Here is a 27,604-nt window from a genome sequence, read left to right as displayed (position 1 = left end):
AGAGAACTGGAAACGAGCACATTTTTAACGGGTCCGAAGTCCCTCTGATTTCCATTGTAAACATCTGGTCTTAACGTTACCTTGGCTTGGTAGAAAATGTAATGATGATATGAATTAAATTTATATTATACAAATAGTTGATATTTTACCAAGCAGATAGCATGCATGTTAGTTGGGTACAAATATGTGCGGGGAAGAGTAGAGGGACCGAGGCAATTGCGGTCCGGCTCCCCGTCACCAACCCATCATATCGTTACCAGTCCTCACTAGTCTGCGTTGATGATTATTATGTCACATTATAATTCTATAAAGGATGATAAAAAATATGATTATTACAAATAGTGATAACAAATGTGAATGATTCTGACTGGACGCGCAATTTTGCCTACGAAACGCATAAATAATAATATAAGAATTCCACGATGTGAAGAATTCTTACGACGCTCGTCATATTAATATTATCATGTTTGCCACCGTGGCAACTTTACTATCGTCCAACAATACTGGTCACCTACTGTCGTCGTGGCGTTAGTGTCGTCACCTGTCTCGCGACGTACTTCCGTCGATGCGTACCCTTCGCCTATACGACGAGTGTTGTGTTAGGAGTTGTTTGCAGAAATGTTTTAGAACATGTTTTTCCTAACCTCAAACTTGCAGTACACCTTAAATTGCCATATCACTCATCACTTTTGAGAAAGCACTCCTCACAACCACGATGGTATGTATCTAAAATCTTGTGGCTTACGAACAGACTTCTAAATAGTTAATACCGCAGATTTCTATTTAGTATAAAGTGTAGTATATAAGTGTGTGTAAATACTAGTTAGCGAATTCACGTCATCAGTCGAAGCATAGTAAATACCAAATAGTTATACTTCCACTCGTCGGTCCGTCTATCGGCTGAAGAGCGCGCACTTTCCTTTTCCGACCAACGGCCATACTAATTGTCTTTGCCAATCGCCCGATCCAACGCATCGAGCCCGCACCGAATCTCGTTTCGCGACCAGAAGGTTTGAAATCAAGACTACGTCGGTTTCCGGACTTGTTACACTCAATCGCTTGCTGTCTCACGAAACCCTACATCGACCGCTGCCGGACTATTTTCGCCGTTGTCTTACCTCCGTTCACATTGTAAGTACGTTGTTAGTTGTATGTAATAAATGTATCTCAAATCAACAGTTTTTAGAAGATACTGAACAGAAGTGAACTCCAGTACTGAACTCTATATTTTCTGTGTAGGAATTCAAACTATAATCTAATAAAAATTTCTTTGATATTGCTGATGTGAGAATCTCTTATAAATTGTTGATAGTAGACAAGTAAATAAAAACCAACGGCCATACTAATTGTCTTTGTCAATAGCCCGGTTTAACGCATCGAGTCCGCAACGATAAACTCTCAGTTCGCGACCAAAAGGTTTGACATCAAGACTACGTTGGTTTCCGGACTTGTTACACTCAATCGCTTGCTGTCCCACAAAAACCCCTTCCGGACCATCTTCGCCACTTGATAACGTCTTACCTCCGTTCACATTGTAAGTACGTTGTAAGTTGTAATAAATGTATCTTATATCAACAGTTTTTAGAAGATGATTTGATGAATCAAAATATAATACTGAACTCTATATTTTCTATGTAGGAATTTAAACTTTAATCTAAAAAAAATTTCTTTGATATTGCTGATGTGAGAAACTCTTATGAATTGTTTATAGTAGACAGGTAAATAAAAATGTAATACTAAAGACTGAACCCAATGTTTTCTATTTAAGTTTAAAATGAAACGTACTTAGTCATATGTTTGGTTAAATTATACATTTTATTTAACGATTACACAACATTTTGCATAGTCGTCTGCATAATCTCTTATTAACACTTATGTACTCTAATGTAAACTTCTCAGAACAACATATTTCTTATTATCTTTATTATAATTTTTAAGGAGTGTCCTGCGGTGATACAAACTTCTGTTTTTCAAATGAGAATCAATTAAAAAATCAAAAAAATTATATCATCTAACATTAAATCAGATTTATTCTTATATCCTCGAAAGCAAAGCGCAAATTAAGCAGACATTAAAATTTTTTTCAAGTTATATGAAGTAAAATGTTTCAAACAATCAAAAAAAGTTGATTTTTTAAATAATTTTTATCTACATTATTATCATTCATTTTACCTTTATATTTTGTAAAAATTCTCTGTGTTTAAAAATATAATTAGTGAAACGACTGAAACTTTTTGTTGTATTGTGTTATAAATTGGTATGTTGAACAAATCATATTTGCCATTCCTGGCCTATATTATGTTACCTACCAATTATTTATTTATTTACTTAATACAGGACAACTTCAATTAACATATTTTAATTCACTATTGCAATGTAACTGCTAAATATGTTGATAGTCAATAAAATGTTTTAAATGTAGGTAAATCTATGGCGGACTAACAACCATCCATAATATGAAAATATGATTAAGATCTATACCTACATTCTATTTATCCTAAGTTCAACAATAACAAAATAATTAAATTTGTTATATAAATAAGTCATAAACAGTAAAGTAGGTATAGCCATTTTAGAAGAAAATACTTAAAATATATTATGCAATTAGGATAGGTATGATAATTTTCACAGTTGTATATCCATAGGGAGTAAACACTCGGCTTATTAGTTGATTGAAAATATTACTCTAGTTAAGTTCACCAGTAGATCACAATGACTACCCTTTAGAGGAGCAAAAATGTACAGCTTTTTATGCGGATTTTAAGCAAAACACTTAAAATGTACCTAAGTAGTTAATATAATTACAAATCCACACTAAAAATTGTATATTAATAGTGTATATATTAAATACATTATAGGTACGTAGGTATTAATCAACTGCTTATTATTGAGGATAGTAATTTACCTTTTACCACCAATAATATTATTTACAAATGTAAATAATAATAGCTATCAGGTTAGACTTCCATTTTTTATGTTCGTTCTACATTTTAGATTCTGAGCGGAGCGAGGAATGTAATGGTTTTACAATTATGTTTATTTCTTTTTTATCCTGTTAACACTTTTTCTCCCTCTAAACTTGCTCAAAAGTATCAAGTATAGCATCTTATCTAAAAGGTAATATTCTTGAACTGGTACTTTAGAGAGGTTATTTTTCGATTTTCGAAACGCTACTCGAAATAAAAGCAATTAAAGGAGAAAAAACGTACAATTTCACGATTTTGTAATATTAAATAATTACAGACGACGTTTTCTACCAGAAATATTACTTCAAATGAAAAATGACAAGAGATATTTTTTGTTGTATTTTGGATTTTGTTCCTTACTGTATAAAGTTCAGAGAATTTTAGCAATTTTTGAGCTCTTTTTATACATTTTAATTTTTGGAATTTTGTTTGTTGTAATTTGGTTAAAAACATTAGTAAAAACTTGAAATTTGGGTTGTTTACTTATATTATCCATACCTAGACATGGTAACGAAACATTTGAGCTTTTTCTTTTATTTTATATTTTTTTTTTCATTTTTATGATATTTCTTAATAATAAATTATAATTATAATTATATAAATTACTTATTTATATAAATCATTCTTAAGCTGTTCTTAAAACGCTATGTTTATCACCATAGAAACGAATAAAATAAAATAAAAAAGATTCCCTCGTACGCTCAGAATCGTTTTTTATCGAATGCTATCATTGCATTCAAATCGAGTACAGTAAAATTACACTATCGTGTCCGAGGCCCGAAGGGACGATGGACAAACATCCACCACCGCTGACGTACTTTTTTAATACATACTTTCATCTTGATAGATTTCAGGTTGGTATTTATTGGCACCTTTACAAAATAATAATATTAAGGTATACTTAACATATCATTACAATATACAAATACAAATTGAAATCTTTACGATACATTTGGGAGAAGTTGATAAACAAAATTAAAATGTATTAGAAACTAGTAAATCTTTAAACACATGATGAAAAAATAGGGTTTCAATAAATTAAATATATGAAATCAATTATTTATTTTGTGCTGATTATTTGAATGAAATTGATGTATTTATTCGAGTAGGTAATATTGTAAAATAGATACTTATATACCTAATAATTATTTAAATTTAAACTTGATGATTATATTAAAAATTTTAGAATTGTATTTCATGTGTAACTCGTATTTACTTTAGGATCCTACCTATTATAAATAATACCTTTTAGTTAATTTACATTCTTATTAGGCATAAGTAAATCCATTAGGATTCATGAAGAAAAAATTGAACCAAAACATTGAATACATTCAACTGAACTTGAAAATGCGCATATTAATCCTAAGTATTGAACTGTTAAATATTGTATAAGTGAAAAAAATTAAATCTTGGTCGGCATAGTGGAATTGGAGTTAATAAGGTACATCTATAATTTACCATTATATATTCATTTTCTTAGCAATTTTTTGTAAAAGAAATATAACATTAGAATATTTAGTTTGGATCGATAAAAAATCCAAGCTTTCTTCATTTACTTTTAATATGTTAAATTTTAATTGTATGATTGGTATTTTTAATTTAAAATTCTAATGCAGAATGATTTAGTTGTCCATTTTAATCAATAGTTTAAAAGTTATAATACTGCATTATAATTTGTTTAAAATAATATTAATCACATTATAACAATTGATTGAAGGAGAAATACCTATATTTATTTATGCATTATTTTTAATTTGCTCTACTAAATTGCAAAACGTTATTGATCGAATCAAGTAATTTACAAAGTTCATCTAATCAAGGTTTAATAATAATATATTAGATTAGTTTAACTAGTTTGTATAATACAGTTATACAAATTATTATAATAAGTTTCTATTTAAAAATAAAATTTACCCACAAATGTCCCAAAATGTCAGTGGAAAAAAAATTTAATATTAAAAAAAAAAAATACCTTATTTATACTATTTAATATAATTAAACATACTTACATACTTTAATATGTATGCTATATAATCTTATTTTGGATTTTAATGTTCTTTTAAGGTATTATTTTTAATAGGTAGAATGATAAAATTTATACTATTATAGTAATTACAATTTACAAGTAATATTAGTTGTGAGATTAACTGTAATATCAATTAATACTTCCTGGACAATCAATTTTTTGGACTTTCCTTTTACATTGTCCATTTTTCAATTATGTTGTCAATAATATAGTAATTTTAAAAATTAATAACTAATTCTTTTAGTTGGTGTTAAATAAATGTTAGATAAACAGTGTACTATCCTATAAATAATATAAGATATAATATTTAGTATTACTAGTTAAAAGGTTATTGTACATTTTAATTTTTGTCTGACAATCACTATTTTTGATTTTTCTTTACTAATTTTATATAATTTATTTCATATTTCAGCTCTTTATTTGATTGTCCCACGTAACCCTACAGCGACCACTGCCTGACTATTATCGCCTCCACGAACGACATTGTTTGACCTCAGTTCACAGTGTGAATAAGCAGTGAGTACCTTGTAAGTTATAATAAATGTATCTCAATCAACAGTTTATTGTAGATGAATCAAAATTGAATACCAAACTCAATGTTTTCTATGTTTACTCTGTTCGTCGTGAGAACACGCCAGTTCTGCGTATGCAGACTGACGGCTGCTTGCTCGCGGAAGCTCTATTTCCCCCTCCAAGATTTGCAACTACAATAGTTGATCGACACCGATTCTAGCGACACCAGTTCACAGTCGGCAGCTATTGGTGGGTGACGCGAGGAGATGCGCAGAATGAACTGATTTTTGTCGGGTCGCTGCGTGTTCTCTTGGCGAACAGAGTATTGGTATACAATGAAACATATATTATAGTCATATGTTTGCTAAAATTATCCATTTTATTTAAGATGACACCATCCCATGTGTTGTCTCTGTCTTACAAGTGCGTAACATACCAAATTTACACTCGGCACATCACTTTTAGCTCCATTAGTTTAAACATTAGAGTGAAACGACCTATTATGTGACCGTATATAGGTTTTTTTACTATTATTCAGTTTTTAAGTGAGTTATAACTATCTTAAAAAACCAACATAAGAATACAGATAATCTTCTTACCATCAAGTTTCAAAATAGGTCGATTCACTCTAATTTCTAAACTAACAGTTAAAACGTGATCTGCTGAGTGTAATTTTGCTATGTGAAAAAATCACACTGATTAAATTGATATGGCCCAGTATCCTGGGGATATAATATTATGTATATAAAATAGCCAAGATAGCTAAGTAACAGAAAAGATACGTAGGGCAAAAAAAATGTAATTAGGAATCCTATTTTTTACTATACCAAATTAGTGAACCGAATTCGAGGTTAGTGACATTTGTAGTGTTTAAGATTTTGAACAAATAGGGTTTTTTTTTAACTGTATATATTGTACAACTTATCATTTTATATGATTTGTTTCCAATCATAAATTATTATGTCCTAAGATTTAATTTAAACGATAAATCATTTACACACAGTTTCACATAATACATCGGTACATCACTGTTAAACGCTTATGTACACTATTATAACTTTATCAATACATATCTACTTCTTTGTATTCCCCTAATACCTATATTATAAAAATCAGTTTATATATTTTTGCATTTCCCATTAATCTATGGTTTGTTATTTAAACTAAATATTAATTAGAATTTGATCTTATTAATTAATTGTTGATACAAATGCGGTTAAAAGCAGTTGAAGAGCAGAGCAAGTATAGAGCCCAATAATAAATTAAATTTTTTAGTCTTAACACATTTGTTTTGGTAGGACTACTCCATGTTTTTAATTGTGGAGCCAAAATGTTTGCATACCAAACAAGATGTATTACTAAATATACGTCCTGCTCCCGTAAAGGGAAATTCCTCCCCCCACACTAATGACCAGTTTTATTAAAAAGGTATATAATTTTAATGGCTTATGTTCACAGTAATCAAAAAACACTAAGAACTACACAATCTTTAGAATGGAACCGTTAAGGACGTCTATTAATGATTTAGGAATAAATGCCAAGTAAGTAAATACACTAGGTAGTAAAACATTACAAAAATATGAAATTTTAACCTACTTTTTAAAATTATTTTTCTATAATTTATGCAATTAATACATTGTGTCTGATTTGAACAGTAATTACCATCGGAATAATTATTTAATTGAAATTTCTTTTATGTATTTATCACACAGTTTTTTGACAATTCCAATCGTTAAATGTGATGATCAAATATTGAAAACAGTTATTAAACGGGAAAATATTGATGAAGCAGACCATAATAATGTTGATCATCTATCTAACAAAGTCACAAAACAAGAAATTATTGATGAAACAAACCATAATAATGATCAATTATTACAGATAGGGTAAGAATTGTATATTTTACTTCATAGCCTATCATGGAATTTAACAATACTATTTATTTAAGTGATCAACAATTTATTAACAAATACATTTAAAATTTAACTGTGCAGAAAAATAATAGAAAAAAAAACCATCCAGCTATAGAATTCCAATAGTACCACTAACCAAAATGATTAATAACTTATGTTAATTTTTGGTTCTTAAATTGTTTGAAAAATCACATCCCTTTCTACATCAAACTGTGATTGTCTAGTAGGTGATAGATTTGTAAAAAATACTTGATATAACTATAAAATATATTAGGTAGGTTATAACTAATTTTAACTGCAGATAATGAATTAATAATAAACTTGTCGAATTTGATGTTACTTTTAATAAAAACAGTAACTTTTTATATAACTTAACTTTAACATTTTAATTCTTTAATACCAACCTTGACAATGAGTAGTAACATTGATATACCTAATAATAAACAGATAGGCTATTCCATATTTTATAAGTGATGACCAGCTAAACGGCATTAGCTGCTATGGAGTGCTGTAATACTCGCTTGCCAACAAAAGAGTATACAGCTCCTATTACAAAATTGATCATTCTACTAGGCCTGAGGTAATGTTGAATATAGTAGGTTGAACTCACAGGTTCTTATTACGCCAAATTTTGATATCTCTAATTGTTCTCAAACTCATTTGAAATTCTTTGACATAATTAAAATTACCATTGATTTTATAATACAGGGTGATTTTTTATCGTGAACCAGTTAATATCTCGGGAAGTATTAGGAATTTTAAAATAATTTTTTTTAAACTTTCTAGGTTTTACTATTTTACACTCAATTTAACAATACTCATAATGGTCATAATCGATAATAACAAGATATATCATAGATAAACAATACTATTATTTAGAAAAAAAAAGTGTCCTATCATCACTCCCACCAGAATACCGAGTGTCAGTGAACAACTAGCCAGCAGCAGCACGGCTGTATCAACTATAAATTATAAAAATAATTTGACAATTTACTATTATAGTTACATAATATAGCACTGTTTACAGATTCCTGCTATGTGGTCTCATCACCATCACGTGCCTCGAGTATATAAACAATAATAAATGCCGGTAAACTGTTTCTGAAAAAATGTGGTTATTGGTTAATCGTTAATGTTAGTTTCCCACTATCAAAATATATCGAATATTAATTATTAATTAATTATTATTCTTTGAACGTTTAACCACAGAGTACGTTTTAAGTAAATACTAAATTATGTGTATTATTTAAAATATAAATTTAAAATTTAAACCAATTATTCCAATGCATATTATATTTTTTGATAGTGTTTTAATGTTGTATTTTGGTTAACAAACTTGAATTTAATTAAAAATATACTTCTATCAAATCAGCAATATTTTTGTGTATAATATGGGAATTAGATTTCAAATTTGCCGACAACTTTATTAGCTTAATATACGGATACTAAATATGTATATGACATAGTATGTACTTGGATTCTGGATTTAGAGCACATTTTGTTTTTTTTTTAGTTCATTTTTCAATGCCCCTCCCATTTTTAGGTTTTCTTTTCATTAAAAATAAATAATTACAAATAATCTGTGTATACTAAAAAAAAAAATAGAATATGTTAGTTATTTTGATTACACAAATAAAGTGACACGACAAATAACATACATCAGACTGATATTACAATATTTTGTGCATCGAAGTGAGTCCTGTATTGTTAATCTGTTTGCGGGGCTATAGGCCCAGAGCCCCTGTTGTTCATAGTGCCTACCCGACTTTCCATTTTTAATTATTAGGTATCCTGGGATATACATTTTGTATAATGTATAATTTGCATTTTATATCAAAACTATCTTGTCTGTGAATGGACCAAATAATGGACATTAATTCAATACTAAATTATCAAAGGCAATAAACACATTAGTTATCAATAATTTTACTAGAGTATGAACAAATTTCCATAGTGCAAACTTTTGCAGAATTTGGGTGAGGTCATAACTAATAAAAAAAATTAACACTTAACATGTCCACTACCCTAGATAAATTAATAAAAGTTATTAAAGATTTAATATTATGGCTAGACTTAGAGACTTAAAAGCATTAAACACAAACACATACGCATACAAATATGAGCAAATATGTATACACTAGAATAGTAGAACAAGGCAATTTTGACAGAATTTATTGAAAAATGTATTTAATAATTATTAATGTATTATGAATTTTTCCTTTTATAAATAATTGTACCTATTGCTCCAATGCTTTTGTACAAAAAAAAAAAAAACGATAGTATATAGGAGAGATTAACATATTCTGTGGTATGGAGCGCATGTTATCATTACATGGAAGTCAGATAATATTTACACAACATTGGTAAAATACATCACATTTGTGTAAGTAATTTAAACTACATTTTTGTGAAATTTTTTTGCTCTAATAAGTAGAAATCTTATAATATGGAAAATAAAAATTTATATAATTATAAAATTTATAAATTATAATATGATTTTTTCAATTTAATTATAACAACATCAAAGTCCCAATCATGACATCAAACATAATTATCAAGTATTTTAAATATGTCAATTGCATCAGTATAAAATCATTATAATATATTTTTAGTGGTGAATAAAGTTAGGTTTTAGACCGGGATTGAACATTTTTTAGAAGCATTTTCCATCTGGATTCAGAGCAATTTTAAAACTTTTAATTTAATATTAATCAATGTATAGATTTGAAATGTGAACAATTTTGATAAGTAAGGATCAACACTGATATAAAGACAAATAATTGTTGAACCGTTTTATAAATATTAGTATATTAAAATTACCGAGGAATCAAGATATTATGCAGAGTAAAATAAATTTAAAAGGAAATTCATTATTTCCGAAAGACCATTTTAAAACTTAATCTAGTATTAATAAATGTGAATATATTTGAAATGTGTACAATTTTGATACGTGTTTTAATATTCACTAATAAAATGATACATTATTGTTGTAATTTAGTAAATATTATTATGTTAAAATAATTGAGCTATTATGTATGGTAAACTAAATTTAAAAGCAAATTCATTATTCGTTAATATCCAATATAGGTAGGTATCTAAAGAAATGTAGAGTTTATGAAAGTCAGCAGTTTTAAATGCCTAGTAAAAACATACTTCATACCTAATTTAAACTTAGTGAACATTGTTCGTACAAGAGTTTCAATCATATAATATTATATGTATATTTACTATTTCGCTTACTATTACATTATTAGATTAGACTAATGTTTAAACAAATTTCTTAAAAAAATAGGTATTTTAAAGTATTTATATGTTTAAATTGGTTAAAAATAGTTGGTTTTGTGCAAATAACCTTGTAAAATAAACTATAAACAGTCTACAAGTCTTTAAAATGTTACATCAATATAGGTACCAACCAATTGTTTAAAACACTCGCAATTCTTTTATTTGCAACAAGTAAGTTATATGCTCTCAATACAATATAATTATGACTGCCATTTTAGACTTGCAGAATTTTGGTCCTTGCCAGAGGTTTAAATGAGTTCAATCGTCCTCTACATTGTATTGGTTTCTATATTTATTACACTATTAAATGCGACCAATGTTTAAACAAATCAGTAGAAAATAATTCTAAGGCATTCATAAGCCCTCAAAATAGTTGCTTTTGTATGAAACCTCGTAAAATAACCTTGTAAAATATAACTGCATTAAAGTTTTAAAGACAAAAAGTTATAAATTCTATAATTTTATTGATACAAACCAACAAAAAACCATACATGTAAATATTTATTAAGTAAATTATTGAATTCTATAAAATGATTACTCATAAGTCAAAATAATGTTAAATACATTTAGCAAAATTGCAAATCTAGATATAAGTATCTAAAATATTCTGATTTGTTCCACTTTTCATTTCAATATCAATATGGAGAATATGATTTAATAAAAAAAATGATGTCACATTTAAAAATGTAGGAAATTAAGAATACACATAGAATTGTGATGAAAAAGCTCATTTGAAATTTGAAATCCCATTTAGGCACAAATGAACAATGACTTAGATAAACTGAAGAATAATTTTATTGAGAATAATGAAGACTATGGAATTTAAAAATGTCTAATTCAAAATGGTTCAACGTGTCTAAATGTTAAAAATGTTAAAAATGTTTTAATTCTTCATAATTTATTACTCATGAGTCATGAATCAGAAATTAAAGTAAATACATTAGCAAATCTAGATATTTAGATGCTGAAATATGCTGAATTGTTCCACTTTACATTAAAGTAAAAATATATCATCAGACATCACAATGACACAATATGAATAATATGGAGAATATAGTTAAATAAAAAAAATAATGTCACATTTGAAATCTTAGTAACAATGACTTAGAGAGATAAAAAATTGCTTTTTATTAATAATTTACCATACATAATAAACTTTTTTTCGTAAACTGTTTGAAGAAAATAGACCATATCTAATATCAGTTATAATTTAAATCAGTGGGCTAAATAAAAATTAAATAAACAATGAATACACATTGAATTATTGATGAAAAAGTTAATTTGAAATTTGAAATCCTAGATAGGTACAATTGTACAAATAAACAACAACTTTTAGAGAAATTAAAGAATATTTGAGAATAATGACAACTATGAAATTTAAAAAATATCTTATTCAAAATGGTTAGGTTCATCTTGTCTATATTTCAAGAATTTAAAAAAAATGTTTTAATTCTTTAGAAATTATTATTCATTAGTCATGAGTCACGTGTCAGGAATTAAAGTAAAGTTATGGTAAATATATTAGAGTATCTAGAATCTAGATACTTGTAAATAACTGAAAATTACACATTGAATTGTGATGAAAATGCTAATTTCAAATTTGAAATATTGGATATGTACAAAATGTACAATGACTTGCAATTTAAGAATATGAATCCGTCTCCAGTAAAAGATTACAAGTCATGAATGAAAGAAATTTTGAAAAAAATACAAAAATACAATAATAGTTACATACTATTAAGTCTTTGATATGTATCATGCGTTAGTACATTGTTATACTATCATAAATAAATATAACATTGAAGGCATTAACAAATTGTTAAATAATTAAACTATACATAACATTCTCAAATTTTAAATAATGGTAATGAATAAAAAATATAATTTTTCTATGAGATATAAAGTACCTTTTAAGTCCTAGTGTAAATAGTTAAATATACCAAATTATCGAAATTACATCTTCTGATGTCAGTTTAAAACGAATGCAAACATTTCCAAATGATAAGAACAAGTTAACAAAAATTCAAATGCACTAACTACCATGACTTATAAAAGCAACTTAATAGAAATAATGAATTAATTACATATTACGTATTTTAATATAATTTAACTTTTAAGCACGGTGTTAGATTATAAGCATTTTAAGTTTTAACTGTCGTATAAAAATTATGAAGTATGAAGTGACAAAGGTTATCAATTATCAGGTTATCAACAAATAATCACATGTTATGAAACATTTCGGTAAACATCACAGATGTGTTCAGCTGGGAGTGGTGATAAGATATTAAGGTCCAATTTGCGTGACCTTTGTACTTATTAGTTATTATGGATTATGATCGTTACGACTTATTGTTAAATTGAGATACAATTTTGCTTTGACTTCTGGTTTTTCCTGTTGGGTTTGTTAAATTGCCCAGTAGCAGTAAATTTAATGAATATTTAGGCATTAATAAGTCGCAAACGGATTACTCAAATTAAATTCTGTAAACGTTAAAATTATTTTTTTCAGTATGTTTATAGATTTTTGTTATCGAAAATAGGCATTGCCATTTGAAAATCGAAAGTTGATAGTGTTTTATCAAATAAGGAAGGAAGTTAGAATTATCAAAATTGTAGCACAGTGTAAAATAATAAAACCTAGAAAGTTTAAAATACAAATTTATTTTAAAATTCCTAATACTTCCCGAGATATTAACTGGTTCACGATAAAAAATCACCCTGTATACAGATAGTCATCCTATTGTTAATATTGGAAGCGGAAAATTGCATTCAACCACTAGGTTCACTGTATAGGTTTGCATTTTGCTTTTATAAAATCAATGTAATTACAATAAAACTCAACATCTTGAACTTGTTCTGTTCTTCCTGAGCTTTAAAATAACGAGTTAACTATTTTACTGTATAAGAAACGGTAGTTAGATTTTATGAATATATATTTACTATGACTAGGGTTTGGTAGCTAATATAATCTTATATTTGAATAACAAGGACTCAGTTTCATTTATCATTATTCATTATGTTTTATTACCAAAGACTTACAAACAATAATACTAACAAAGTACAATGGATATATCTTATAGTGGGCCGTGACTTAGTCTTATGCAGTTTTGAGTTTAGGTTGTAGGTGATCAAGGAAAACTAACCGTTCTTACATAGTTTATACTGGCCATAACCTTACAAGTAACATTTTGTTGTATAATATTAAAGTATTGTGACAGTTAGGGTTGATATATATTCAATATTGACACAAGTATAATTTATAGATTAGTTATAGATAACATTATTAGGTATGTAATACAATTGTTTAATTACCCGGTGAAGGACACGTTGAACACTAATACAATAATCATTTAAACGACGTAGCACGTTCGTTGTCGTCTTGAGTCGTGGTTGAGAAAGATAGGTAAATAATTAATAACACTTTTTAGACTTTTTAAATATGACAATTACATAACACTTTATTATTACAAGTTTTAATTACAAAATAACTATAAGCACTGTCGTAAGCTTGATAGACCTACGACGAGGGCTGACTATCTTCTAAGTAATAGTAGGTGCTCTACCCGTATTTATGCGGGTTCTAACAATGACGTATTGGTGGCGTGATATCTATATTCTAATATTACTTCCCTAGTAAATTGCATTATGATGGGACTAGGTAAAACAACTTGTTGTTTTCACCTCTGATCCACGCTTCCTGTATTTAGGCCTATTTTACATTGCATATTACTACCTATATTACCCTTTATAAATTATACTAAATATATAATTTATTCTACGTGATATTGTTTAATATCGTATTATAGCTGTGGGTATTAATACATCCCTGATATTTTTGAATTGCACTATTTTGTGACTAGGTAAAACTACTTGTTGTTTTCACCTTTGCTCTATGTTTCCTGTTATTTAGGATTATATTAATACCTACGTTTCTACTCATAAATTATACTATGTATAATTTATTATTTTACTTATTTTATTTAAAATAATATAATGGCTTTTGGGTTTACTACATCCCTCCCCTCTAAGATGAAAGTCTCTGACTTTCAAAAAAAAAAAAAAAATAATTAAAATAAAGTATAGAAATTTCCACCCATTAATTCATGTTGAATTTTAATTTGGGATAGATTAGGTTGGACACTACGCTCACTTCCTCTGGAACAACTTCTACTTTTTCTGGTGTTGTGTTGGTGACCTCCGCTGTTGATTCTGCTGTTGGGGTTTGTGTCCATTTATTTTCATAATGATAGGACACTCCCATGGTCTGGGTGGTGGTGTTTTTGTTGTTTCCTGTCTGACGAACCAGACGATTATAATGTTTATTGTTATAATAATCATTATAGAAGCTCCCCCAATTACGACATATATATATATATATATATATTTGTTTCGATTTGATCGTACCGGTCTTCATGTTGTCGTTGGTTCGTGATTTGTTCTTTAGTATAAGTTATTGCGTTCATGTCGTGCATTTGGTTTGTTTTTACATGATGTGCCTCCATTATTTTGGCATACTGCTTCTGGCTGTTGTCTTCCTCTCCGTCTCTGATGACCGATGTTGGAATGAAATCAGTATACTGAGATTTTCCTGCTATGCGTCCTGGAATGAGAACGTCTCTGTTCGCATAACCACGGCATGTTTCGTTTAATGAAATTATCCCGACTCCTTCTAATATGTGGTTCTTTGATTCTTGGTCTCCATCGCAGGTGACGAATAATGAATCGTTATTTGTAACATATAACCACTCGTTTTTTTGTTTTAATTTGTGGAACACTATTGTTGCCATTTCGATATGTCGTATCTCACAATTTTCTGGTACCTCTCGCGGCTCCTGCATTAGGAGTATTTCACACACTGGTCTCATACTCCTAGAATGTAAAGGGTGCGTTTCGGGACATACCAAAAATTCGTGCACAGGTTTACAAATGGTGGGATTAAAATTGTCATAAGTCGAGTAGAGCTCCTTTGATTTTGTTACAGCTAAAAAATCGTGCTTAGGTTTAATATACATTAAATTCGATTCCGGCGGCCGTGTTAAAGCTTCCACACAGCGAGCCGTCGGCGGCTGCATTACATAACTCATTATCTACATTTATCTATTACATAATAATTCACGGACGACACAATTGACATAAAAATAATAAATACAAAACTTGCGGTGTGTGTGTGTGTGTGTGTGTGTGTGTGATCGGTCGGTGTGGACGGACTATTACGACGCTACCGCCGGCGCGAACACATTTCTTTTTGTTATCTGTACACACTGGAAGTGGTATTAAATTATATAAACTTAAAACATGTTGATACACTAGTGGAATCTTTAAAATAAAAACAATGTTATTATTATTAGAATATACCGTCAAATCGGCAAGCTTTACTAAATCGTAAACATTGCTATATTGCACCTCGAGTGGCATATTGGTCCCACTAGGTAGAATAAGTTGAATGTTTTTAAAATGTTCTAGTAAATCTTTTGCTCTTATTAAACTCTGATGTATTTGTCCTGACCTAGCACTTTGTAATATCTCGACAAATGTGTTTGAAAGCAATGACCCTGCTCTATAAATAATTTCGTAATCGAATTCTCCGAGTTGTAATCGCCATCACATTAATTGTGACGATGTGTTCTTAATGTTAAATAGATATGTGAGTGGCCTATGATTGAAATTAAATTGAAGTTCATTTCCTAGAATGTTATTTATCATAACCATTTGCGCCCTGTCCTTTAAATAACTCAAAAGCCAGTTATAACTATGATTTTTTATTCCAAAAATTGGTAATTTTTTAACAGTATTTTATGGTCAACAGTATTGAATGTTTTGGCGAAATCTAGGAAAATCTCTATAGTTTTATCACCATGATCCAACCCTTTTTATATTATATACCTTGAAACGCTATAAATTGCATCTACAGTACTTACACCTGGTCTGAACCCAAATTAATTCTTTGAAAGAAGACAATGTTCTTCCAAGAAACTCATTAGTCTAGATTTCACAATTTTTTCTAATATTTTGCATAGCATAGCAATTATAGTTGCTCATAATTTCTATGTTTCCCTTTTAGAAAAGTGGTTTGACTATTGCTAGTTTAAATTTCGTTGGAAAAATACCTTCTGATAAACTCATGTTATATATATGCGCAAGAGGGGCAGATATAAATGTTGTAATGTTTTTTAGTAGTTTGACTGATATTTTATCAAAACCTGCCGCAGTATCGTCTTTTTAGTATAAGTTGTAAACCATTCTAAGTTCGCGCTCATATGATCCGATGCTCCTGAGTCTAATACCCACGTATCTGTTGAAGTAATATTATCCTTGACTCGCTTACAAATGCATTTAAATTTTTATCTGTAGTACCGGTATTGCCACCGTTCATACTACGTAGGTAATTTCTACATTCTTGTTTATAATGTCCAATTTTACCACAGTTATAATATATAACATTATTTTTATTAGTAAATTCTTTTTTACCTTAACCATAACTGCCGTTTCTTCCATCAGATATGTTTTGAAATTTGGCGGGAAATGCACTCGATTTCTCTTGTTCACCAACTTTGATCTGGAGTATCCGTGATTCTTTGATCAACAAACGACTAGTTAAATTATTTACTTTTTACTTTCCGCTGGGATAGAATCCCATGCACTGTCAAAATGATTATATTCATTTGGTAACGTCATTAAAATGTTTGTTATAACCATGTTATATACTCACCATACTCAGTTTCCTTCCTAAATTGATCAATTCAGAAATATGCTTTGACATGTCATCTGCTGGTTTCTTGGAATAACTGAAAAATTTCTGTTGAAGCAAATGTATACTTTCCTCAGACTTCCGCTTGTAAATATTCAGCAGTTTCTCCCGCATTTCAAATGCAGACTCATTTCAAACTCATACAGGTCATTTTAGGATTTTTGTACAATAATATTTAATATGGTTTTGAAATGACCTGCCAATACGTGACCGTTACGCCGACGGCGATGATTGGCGGCAGCCTCGGCGACAGGTCGGCGGATACTACGTAGAGCTGAGGTTGGGGGACATATGTTGTGTAACGTTGTTGTTTACTTTATATTTTAGACGTGCAATAGCATACTAATAATATTCATGCCGATTGTTGTACCGAACAGGTACGCTTAATCGTTGATAATATATGGAAAAGTATGCTTGGGGAAATTTATGATAATATTAATAAAAGCCTAAAATTCTGTGACGTGACAATACTTCCAATATATTCGAAACGAGTCACTTCATATTATTTTCCTTTTTTAAAATCACTCGTTTTTACTAAAACATTATTTTCTTTTTATGAGAGATTAATCCTAAAATAATTTTTAATCAGGGTTTAAACAAAGTGCCTCGGATTCAGGAATGGTACAATTTTATTATACTACTATTATATATTTTATACTAACATTACTTACCTTTCTAATATGTATACTAGGGTGTTCCTTAATTTTTGATTTTAAAATATGTTTTGTCTCACCCCCTAATTTTGTGCCTATATGTATAAAAACGAACTACAAAAAGTTTTGGTTCGATCAGATAAGGTTAACCCGTGCCGACTTGTGATTTAAGTTTGAACTTACTACATTTTTCAATATTTACGAACATTTTCGACATTTTTGTAAATATTTCATTAACCTTTAGAAATATTGATATTTTTAATACTACATATTTTAAAGTAAATTAAATTTGCTATAACTTTTATTTTATTACATTTTTTCATATCTCTAATGGTTCGTGAATTATATTGATTTGACTCTAAAAAAACACGATATCTTTGGAAATACGAGCAACATAGTAACGATTAATTATAATAAACAATGTTATAGAATAATTAATAATTATGTTAATGTTTTATAATATATATTAAAAAAATGAAATATTTTTATCATAAAAAAAAATTCTATAGAATAATGAAAATTAATATTGTTGTTGTAAGGTGCTTTTTTTACAATCTGGATAAATTTTCCGATGTTCTTGTACACATTTTAGTATAAATTGTTTTTGTTCTTCATCTAATGTGAGTGTAGAATTGTATTCTTCCATCAACTTCACGGCTCTCTCTGCAGTATCGTTAACTATTTTTAATGAATTAATAATTTTTTTACCATTTATGTAACTTTCACTAGATTCCCAAAAAGTCGGATCATGTTTTAAGAATCCGTCATCAATGTTAAATCGGGAAAATAGTTTTAAGCTTTCTTCTGTTATAAATGCGTCAATATTTTTTTCTGTAAAAATTATAATATTAAATATAATTAATTGCTTATTTTTTATTTTATGAATTATTAAACGTATTCAATATATTTTTTAAACTTAATGTTTATTTACTTACCAATAAATTTATCATCTATTTGGTTTGGTTTAATTATCAATCGTTTGGCCGGATATTTTGTCGCTTTTTTTTTTAAGGCTTTTACCATCTGACGCTTTACCTCTAGTGGTATAGAATCATCAAAGAAAGATAATGCAGCAGCCTCTTCAGTTAAATACCACAAATGGTTGCATAATTTTGGAATTGATACTCTAGATATTTCTCTATCAAATACTTCATATAATTTCATATCTTTTATAAATTGTAAGTCTTGATTTGGGGACTTATTTGGCAATGGACAAGTAAACCAAGCTTTGACGTAAAATTTAATAATAAAAACACAAATTTCACCGATTGCTTTTTTTGTTAAGTCGGAAATATTGTATTGGCTTCTAAACAAAAATATTTTTAAGCAATAAATTGCTCGTGCCATCCACCGGGCTTGATGCATGGCTCCGGGAGGATGCATTTTAATTTTATTTTCCAAATTACCGCCAATAAAAATAAATATTAACTCCAAAAATTCACGATAATCTCCACGAGGCTGTTTAGTTTCTAATTTACTTTTAACAAAATTCAGAATATCTTCTTTAACATTTTCTAAAGCCACGCCACATGCCTGATCTTCAATTCCGATGTTACATTTGTTAATATCTAATTTATACCATTCTTTTTGAAAATTTTTAAATAATGGAATGGCTGGGCTTGATGTAACTTCTGGTATTTTAATTTCAAAAACAGATCTCAAAATTAGCTCATAAATATAATGCTTACAAGGAAGATATAATAGGTCTTTACCGAGTTTTTGTTCAATTAAAATACATGCTCCATTTAAGCGTCCTGTATTGGAAGCAGTTGTATCAAAACACAATGCCTGAACAATATCACATAATCCCCATTCTTGTAATGCATTACACACAGCTGCAGCCTGTTCTTTGCCTGTCGACCGCTCAAGTTGCGGAACATTTATAATTTGCTCGATATTCGTACTTGTTATCACAATTGGTAGTCGTTCTACAGTTGTATTTCTCATTTTAGTGTCTGGTAATAATTTCCCATCCCAATGTACAACCACGTAATTAGGTGCAGATTCTTTAAATCGTAATTTAATTAGTTCACTGCGCTCGCGACGATATATTTCTCGACACCTATGTATAGAAGTTTGATTTATAACATATTCCTCAACATTATACTTGTATTGTGATTGTTATATTACCAGCGATAATATGAAGGCAAAAATACATAAAATAACTTTATAGAAAATTTCATATGGGAGTTTTGTAACAATTATTTTAGCCCGCGCAATAATTCATAATTATGAAAAACTACCTAAATTGTGTTTTTTTGGACTCAAGTCGAAATACTTCACGAACCATTGGAGATATGAAAAAATGTAATAAAATAAAAGTTATAGCAAATTTAATTTACTTTAAAATATGTAATATTAAAAATATCGATATTTCTAAAGGTTAACGAAATATTTATGAAAATGTTAAAAATTTTCGTAAATATTGAAAAATGTAGCAAGTTCAAACTTAAATCACAAGTCGGCACGGGTTAACCTTATCTGATCGAACCAAAACTTTTTGTAGTTCATTTTTATACATATAGGCACAATATTAGGGGGTGAGACCAAACATTTTATGATATTTTTTTCCCATCATCTATAGCTAAGGAACACCCTAATGTATACATTTATATTTTATTGTATATTACATCTGGTAAGCCGGCCAATATTTTTTCACATAAAATGTATGCAATGTGAAAACAACTGATCAACCTGTAAGCAAATTTTAATTTTCGTCTTTCGTCTTTATTTAGTACTTTTTTGTTTAATTTAAATTTTACCTGTACCTTTCTTAAGTCATAATATTTTTTTTTGAAGTACCTGTCCACTAATAATTTTGGGAGTTTGTCTTAAATATTATTTAATTTTTCGAATTCCAGTAAAATGCAAGTACTTAAAAAATTGTGGTCAAATATGGATTTTGTATTATATCCGTGTTATAGGTAAAACGGTGTGTACGTTGTATCATTAATTGCCCTGTTATAAGCGAATAACTCATATTTTAAGTATAGACACTATTTTTTTTTTGGTTGTTTCTGTACAAAGTAGCCAATCATATAAATCAAGGTCCCATTAAAATTTTCTATTTGGCCTTGGGGCTCTGGTTGGCCATAGTCCTATATCGGTCAGTAATTGGTCGTACATAATGTAGAGTTAGAATACACAGGTATTATGTGGACATATTCATATTTATAATAATCACATAGGTAAATATCCGGTGAAAGTTATTAAGTATGGTTTAATCCTTTTAAATGACACTCAAATAAAAATATCCTTCCACGAGAAACAACTTTTCTGTACATTTATTTTTTGTTAATGGTAGACAAACTGATGAGGAATCAGTCTTAAATTTTTGATTATTAGATATAGAAATACAATTTTTAGAATTTCCAATTTAAAATAATTTGATATAATTTTATCATGTTCATTTTTATTTACGCTTAACATCTTTTTAAGTTTAAATAATAACCACTTGTAAGCAACTTGGTAGTAAATTTTCAAGTCTTTATAAAAACTCAGCGAATTATTATTTATTGACAATTTAATACCTTGATTACCTATAAATGGCTCTAAAATATTTAGAAAGTTTTTCTTGCAAAAAAATTATTAATAATATAAACATTAGGATATAATTACAAAATTACAAAATTGATTTAGTTAAAAACTGTTTTTTTCGTAAAATATCCTGGTTTTACTGAATTTTTTTGTTGGTATTTTCGATATTACAAGGAATTTTCAATTGTTATCTCCTAAAAGTAACAAGTATGAATTAGATTCACTTTGACACCAAAAAATATACATTAATTTGACTACTTATCGTGTAGTTAGGACAAAATATATTGAGTAACAATTATACAGAATTAAATAATATAAAAAAACATTACGGCTAAAAAAGTCTTAAGATTCTGTAATATACGTTTTGGTTTTATTTACTTGATTTTCGTGTAATTTTTACAACATAAATATAATAACATTTTTAAGTTTAATTTATTTTGAAAATAGTAAAATATATTACCTGTAAAACAAGTTGTTTTTGTTCTTCGTTTTTTGTAAATTTCTTGTTATATTCTTCAACGAGCTTGACTTTTATCAATTTACGACTTTTAGTGAGTTTATAATTTGTTTTCCTATTTTGTAGTCCTCGTGATTATTCCAATTGGCCGGGTCAATAGTTAAAACTGTGGAAATTTGAAATCTCTTGAACATTCCAATTGATTTAGAGTTTATTAAATCAATTAAAAGATCTTTTTGAATAAACTGTGAAACGTCTTCCAATTCCAGTGCTATTTTTTTTTTCAACTTGATTTCTTCCTCATCATCGTTTATGCTTGAATCGTAGGTACTCAATATTTTCTCATTCATTTTGAGTTTCGTACTGTTATCTACACGATCGTCAAATATCGAAAATGCAACACACTCTGGATTTAAATACCACAAATGATTTATTATTTTCTTTAATGCTACGTCTGAAATTCTTTTATTGTACAATTTATATTCTTCTAATTTTTTTTAAAAATAATATATTATTAATTGGAGCTTCAATTGCATTGGGTGACGAAAACCAAGCCTAAACGTAACATTTAACTATAAAACAACAAATATTTTTTAACGCCTTTTCTTTGCTATTTAATTTAAATTGATCTTTAAATATGTATAGCTTTAAAGAATATATGGCCTTAGCCATCCATCTGGCTAAATGGTATGGGCCAGGCTGCCTAAAAGCAATGCCTCGAGGTGGAACACCGCCTAAAAATATGATAACGAGTTCTAAAAACTCTTGGTAATCATCTTGAGGAAGATTTTCAGTAATTTTTTTGTCGCATATAAAATAATTTCGTCAGCATCATTTTTTAAAATATTATGAATATAGAAATCAGAAACCGATGTGGAAAATTTGCTTTTATCAATATTTTCCCACGCGTGTTGAAATCTTTTAAAAAGTAATATATCTGGTCCTGTCATGGTAAACAACTTAACTTCTAAAAATACACCTTGTAAGACAAGTTCAAAAATGTGATGTCGGCACGCCAAAAATATAATTTATCTTTCTAAACTTTGTTCCAATAGTATGGCTGCCCCATTCAACCTCCCTGTGTTAGAAGCTGTAGTATCAAATACGAATGCTTCGACTTTATCTAGTAATGACCATTTTTGTAAAGTATCATACACAGCTGAAGATATTTCATATCCTGTCCCAGAAACAATTAATCAATTGTAAGTACAACTTAATCTCTAAATTCAACGACAAACGACAAACAATACGCTTAGACCACTTATCGAATACTAAAATGGTGTGTGTTGTACATTAAACTATGAAAACAGTATCGTAAATATTTTGATAATAATATGTGCCAACGAAAAAAATAAGATATGATAAGACTTAGCAATATTATTCAGTGGTAACAAGGGTAACAGAACAGTTGAATTCTAAAAATAATTATTTCCATAGCCACCGACAAATGTTTACAGTATTTCTTCGACTGATTAACTATTACATATTAAATCAAAATTGTACTGTTATCATACATCCATATATATTTATATTATAAGCTTTTAAATAAACGAGAAAAATGTATATTACAATACATTGAATGTTTTTATTATATAGTTTTCCATGAAAACCAATGGACTTACGAGAATTTACGTAATATGCTTTTTTATAGACAATGTTAAAATCTATCATTTAGCTCTTTGCATATTTTCGTTAAATACTATACCTTCTGAATTAAATAAAAAAAAAAAAAAACAACTACCCTCTTTTTCCATATTTCAACCCTAATGCGGCACCAGAAGGGGTTGAGTGAGATCTTCCAAATTTTTCCCAAATGACTAACTTATATAACTTAACAAATTAAGGGGGTACAATTTTCAAACAAAAATATTTGACCCATATAAATAAGGACCACCCTAAGATATATATATAAAAAAATTCTATTTATATTATAAAATAATGTATTCAATATATTTGAACATATTAAATAGATTTTTAAACAAATATATACGTCATATTATCAAAATATAAGTTTTTGTCCATGTAAAAGTTTTTTTTTCTTAAGAAAATTTACAATCTATATACAAATTTATATAATAAGTAAATATGATGAGATGAATATTACAGGACATAAAAATTTTGAGGGAAGGGAGTGTCCCTGTATAAGTTAGGTATAATATTTTGAAAAACATAACAACTTGGTTCATGAGATATACCTCAAATTTATTATTAAAATCTACATAATATTATGTAGTTATATTTATTTTCCTTTATTTTTAAAATATCTTATTTTATTTTTTTAGAATTAAAACTGAAGAAAATAACAAAAATTACATAAAAAAGGAATTAGATGTGATTGAAATTGCTGAATTTAGAGGTACAGTCATTGTCAACCAAAGCAAATCCATAGGCTCTACAGTCCAAAGCTATAAAAGAACACATAACGGAAAAAAGCGGTATGAATGTTATAGCTGTGGTAAAACTTTTTCTTACAAAATATTTATAATGAGACATTTAAGGAAACATACCGTTCAAACACCATATAAATGTGAAATTTGTGATAAAGCCTTTTCTAAGAAATCAAATTTAACGACTCACTCAAGGACACATACCGGTCACACGCCATTTAAATGTGAAATCTGTGATAAAGCCTTTTCTCAGAAATCAAATTTAACTATTCATAAAAGGACACATACCGGAGAAAAGCCGTATGTATGTGATACCTGTGGTAAAGCTTTTTCTAGCAAACCACATTTGATGAGACATAACAATACACATACCGGCAAAAAGCCTTATAAATGTGAAATCTGCGATAAAGCCTTTTCTCAGAAATCAAATTTAACGGTTCACTCAAGGACACACACCGGTGAAATGCGATATAAATGTGAACTTTGTGATAAAGCCTTTTCTAAGAAATCAAGTTTAACAACTCATTCAAGGACACATACCGGAGAAAAGCCGTATGTATGTGATATCTGTGATAAAGCTTTTGCTAACAAACCATATTTGATGTTACATAAAAGATCACATACCGGAGAAAAGCCGTACGTATGTGATACCTGTGATAAAAAATTTTCCCTCAAACAAAATTTAACAAATCATATTAAGACACATAACGGAGAAAAGTGGTATGAATGTGATAGCTGTGATAAAGCTTTTTATCAAAAAAGTAATTTAACATTTCATAAATTAACACATACCGGAGAAAAGCTGTACGAATGTGATTGCTGTGATAGAGTATTTTCTCTCAAACGAAATTTAACAAGTCATATTCGGACACATAACGGAGAAAAGTGGTATAAATGTGATACCTGTGAGAAAGCTTTTCATCGGAAAACACATTTAGAAATTCATAAAAGAACACATACCGACGAAAAGCCGTATAAATGTGATAGCTGTGGCAAAAGGTTTTGTGATCGATCAAATTTAACAAGTCATACAAGAATACATACAGGAAAAAAGCCGTTTGCATGTAATAGCTGTGATAAAGCTTTTTCTAGGAAAACATATTTGATGGGACATTTAAAGACACATACCAGCGAAAAGCCGTACAAATGTGAAATCTGTGATGAAGCCTTTTCTAAGAAAACAACTTTGAAAAAACATATAAGTATGCATAGGTAACGGAAAAAAAACGGTATGAATGTGAGAGCTGTGTTAAAACTTTTCCTTACAAGCTGAATATGATTAGACATAAAAAATCACATACTAGAGTATATTTGCATAAATGTGTTATATGTGACCATATTTTTGAAAAAATAGCAAACTTAAAAAAACATGTGATTACACATCATTTTTGATATGCGTTAATTATTCTAGGTAATACAATATTACTTAAAAAGTTATTTATTCTTGAATAAATGATAAATATTATTTTCAAACATGTATTCGATATTAATAATATTTAAATAAACTCAAAATAATTGACGTAATAATAAACGTATTTATTATTTATTATTGCCTGTAAATCAACATGCATGGGTTGACTAAATATTACTTCTAAACTTTTAACTTGTAATTAACTTGAATTTAAATTATCTTATAGTTTTTATAGATTAGTATCTAAAAGTATGTTAATATATGTTGATTAGTAGATGATTATTATTAAAATTATTTCTTAGCTGAAATTAACTTAATATATACTTGGACATACCTATACTCCTTCCAATCTACATTATTATAATCATATTTTATTGTATAAATGCCAAACTTCTGTATATATATAACATTACGCTTTTTAATATGAATGTACCTGTCCAAAGATTTGGCTCTTAGGTAAAATATGAAGCATTTCATCAATTCCAATAAATATTTGATGAATAGTAAACAATCAAAATTCACGATGTATAATAGGCATTAATTACTATAGAATACTAGAATAGCAAAAATAAAATATTAACAAATACATGTATAATTATATAAATATATTAAATATTAATACTTGTTTTACTATAATATGATAGAGCGTTTAGACATGTAAAATGCGCTTATAATATTTTGGTAATGGTTTTAACTTTAAGTGTAACTACTGGTAATCGTTAGTCAGTGTGCATTTTATGTCTTCAGGTTTTCTACATACTAAATAGGTACTGTATAACTTTATTTCAATGTAAATGCACTTGACTGGGTTTAAGTTAAAAACTTTAGATTCAAGAAAAAAAAACAAAATATTTTATTTTATATTCTTTATTAAATATAAGTTATATAAATTGTAAGTGTTCGTCTGAAATTATTCGTATGAACTATGAATTGATAAGAATTTGACTAGATATTGTAATTTGGGGAAACTTATATACACAATAATAGTCAATAGATCATGAACTATAACTGATAACTATAGAAAATAGGTTTAATAATTTTAATAATATTATTGATTCCTTATTATTAATGCATAATTAGTTTATACAAAATTAAAATATTTTCATGTTTTAAACTTTGTAATTTCTTTTTAGTGTTATAGAGACTAAAGTACTTAGTACTTTGAGTTGGTGTATTACAATTTATAATTTACAGTTAAAATAAACAAACATTTTTGAATTTTGATGTTACTTTTTATTAACTGCCCTGACTCCCTGGACCTAAAGTAAAAACAAGGATTACCTATTGAAAAAAATTGTTTATGGTTTAAACAAAATGTATGTTCCATTTAAACAAAAACAACATTTTTAATAAAAAAGACGTTTAGAACAATGTTAAAAAACATAAAGAACATCGTTTAAAACATTTTAAACACATTAAAAAAAAACGTTTTTTTTTGCAACCCTGGCACATGTGTTACAGTGCGAGTAAAAGTCGAAATAAGCTTATCATTTGTATCGATTTTAAAATGTAAACAATTGAAAACGTTTATGTATAAACGTACCTCTGTCCTCTACCGTAGTATAATTCGCGATAACGAATATTGATGAAATGTATGTGTTCAATATTTGAATAAGATCGACTAAAATAATAATATTACGTACTTACTATAGGCGTATATACTACATATACGGCGTCGTATGTCTATATTATAGCTACTATTATTCAA

At 28.2% G+C, this 27,604-nt stretch overlaps 2 protein-coding genes across 2 annotated transcripts; one reads left to right on the top strand and one right to left on the bottom strand.

Annotated features, from left to right (window-relative positions):
• Nucleotides 1-677: 677 nt before the first annotated feature.
• LOC132935008 (zinc finger protein OZF-like) lies at nt 678-26,534 on the top strand. The gene is made up of 6 exons (XM_061001442.1): nt 678-1,131; nt 1,363-1,534; nt 5,405-5,519; nt 6,964-7,046; nt 7,218-7,391; nt 24,381-26,534. Exons 4-6 carry the CDS (start codon nt 7,000-7,002, stop codon nt 25,699-25,701), a joined length of 1,542 nt encoding a protein of 513 aa, XP_060857425.1. The 5' UTR covers nt 678-1,131; nt 1,363-1,534; nt 5,405-5,519; nt 6,964-6,999; the 3' UTR covers nt 25,702-26,534.
• Nucleotides 18,348-19,175, bottom strand: LOC132936940 (uncharacterized). Its single transcript, XM_061003755.1, has 2 exons — nt 19,040-19,175; nt 18,348-18,935 (listed from the first exon to the last, which is right to left on the bottom strand). The coding sequence occupies exons 1-2, from the start codon at nt 19,125-19,127 to the stop codon at nt 18,625-18,627; spliced, it is 399 nt and encodes a 132-aa protein (XP_060859738.1). The 5' UTR covers nt 19,128-19,175; the 3' UTR covers nt 18,348-18,624.
• Nucleotides 26,535-27,604: the final 1,070 nt, after the last annotated feature.

The sequence above is a fragment of the Metopolophium dirhodum genome, chromosome 1 (genome assembly GCF_019925205.1).
Source record: "Metopolophium dirhodum isolate CAU chromosome 1, ASM1992520v1, whole genome shotgun sequence".
Taxonomy (NCBI): domain Eukaryota; kingdom Metazoa; phylum Arthropoda; class Insecta; order Hemiptera; family Aphididae; genus Metopolophium; species Metopolophium dirhodum.
The sequence above is the reverse complement of the archived record's forward strand: the minus strand, read 5'-3'. Positions and strand labels throughout refer to the sequence as shown.

Bases quoted from the DNA above. Each gene is read 5' to 3' on its own strand.
- LOC132936940 (XM_061003755.1), bottom strand. From the start codon at position 19,127: ATGGTAAAAGCCTTAAAAAAAAAAGCGACAAAATATCCGGCCAAACGA. The intron at 18,936-19,039 runs GTAAGTAAATAA...TAATTTTTACAG, and splicing joins AATAGATGATAAATTTATTG to AAAAAAATATTGACGCATTT.
- LOC132935008 (XM_061001442.1), top strand. From the start codon at position 7,000: ATGGAACCGTTAAGGACGTCTATTAATGATTTAGGAATAAATGCCAA. The intron at 7,047-7,217 runs GTAAGTAAATAC...TTTATCACACAG, and splicing joins GATTTAGGAATAAATGCCAA to TTTTTTGACAATTCCAATCG. The intron at 7,392-24,380 runs GTAAGAATTGTA...TTATTTTTTTAG, and splicing joins GATCAATTATTACAGATAGG to AATTAAAACTGAAGAAAATA.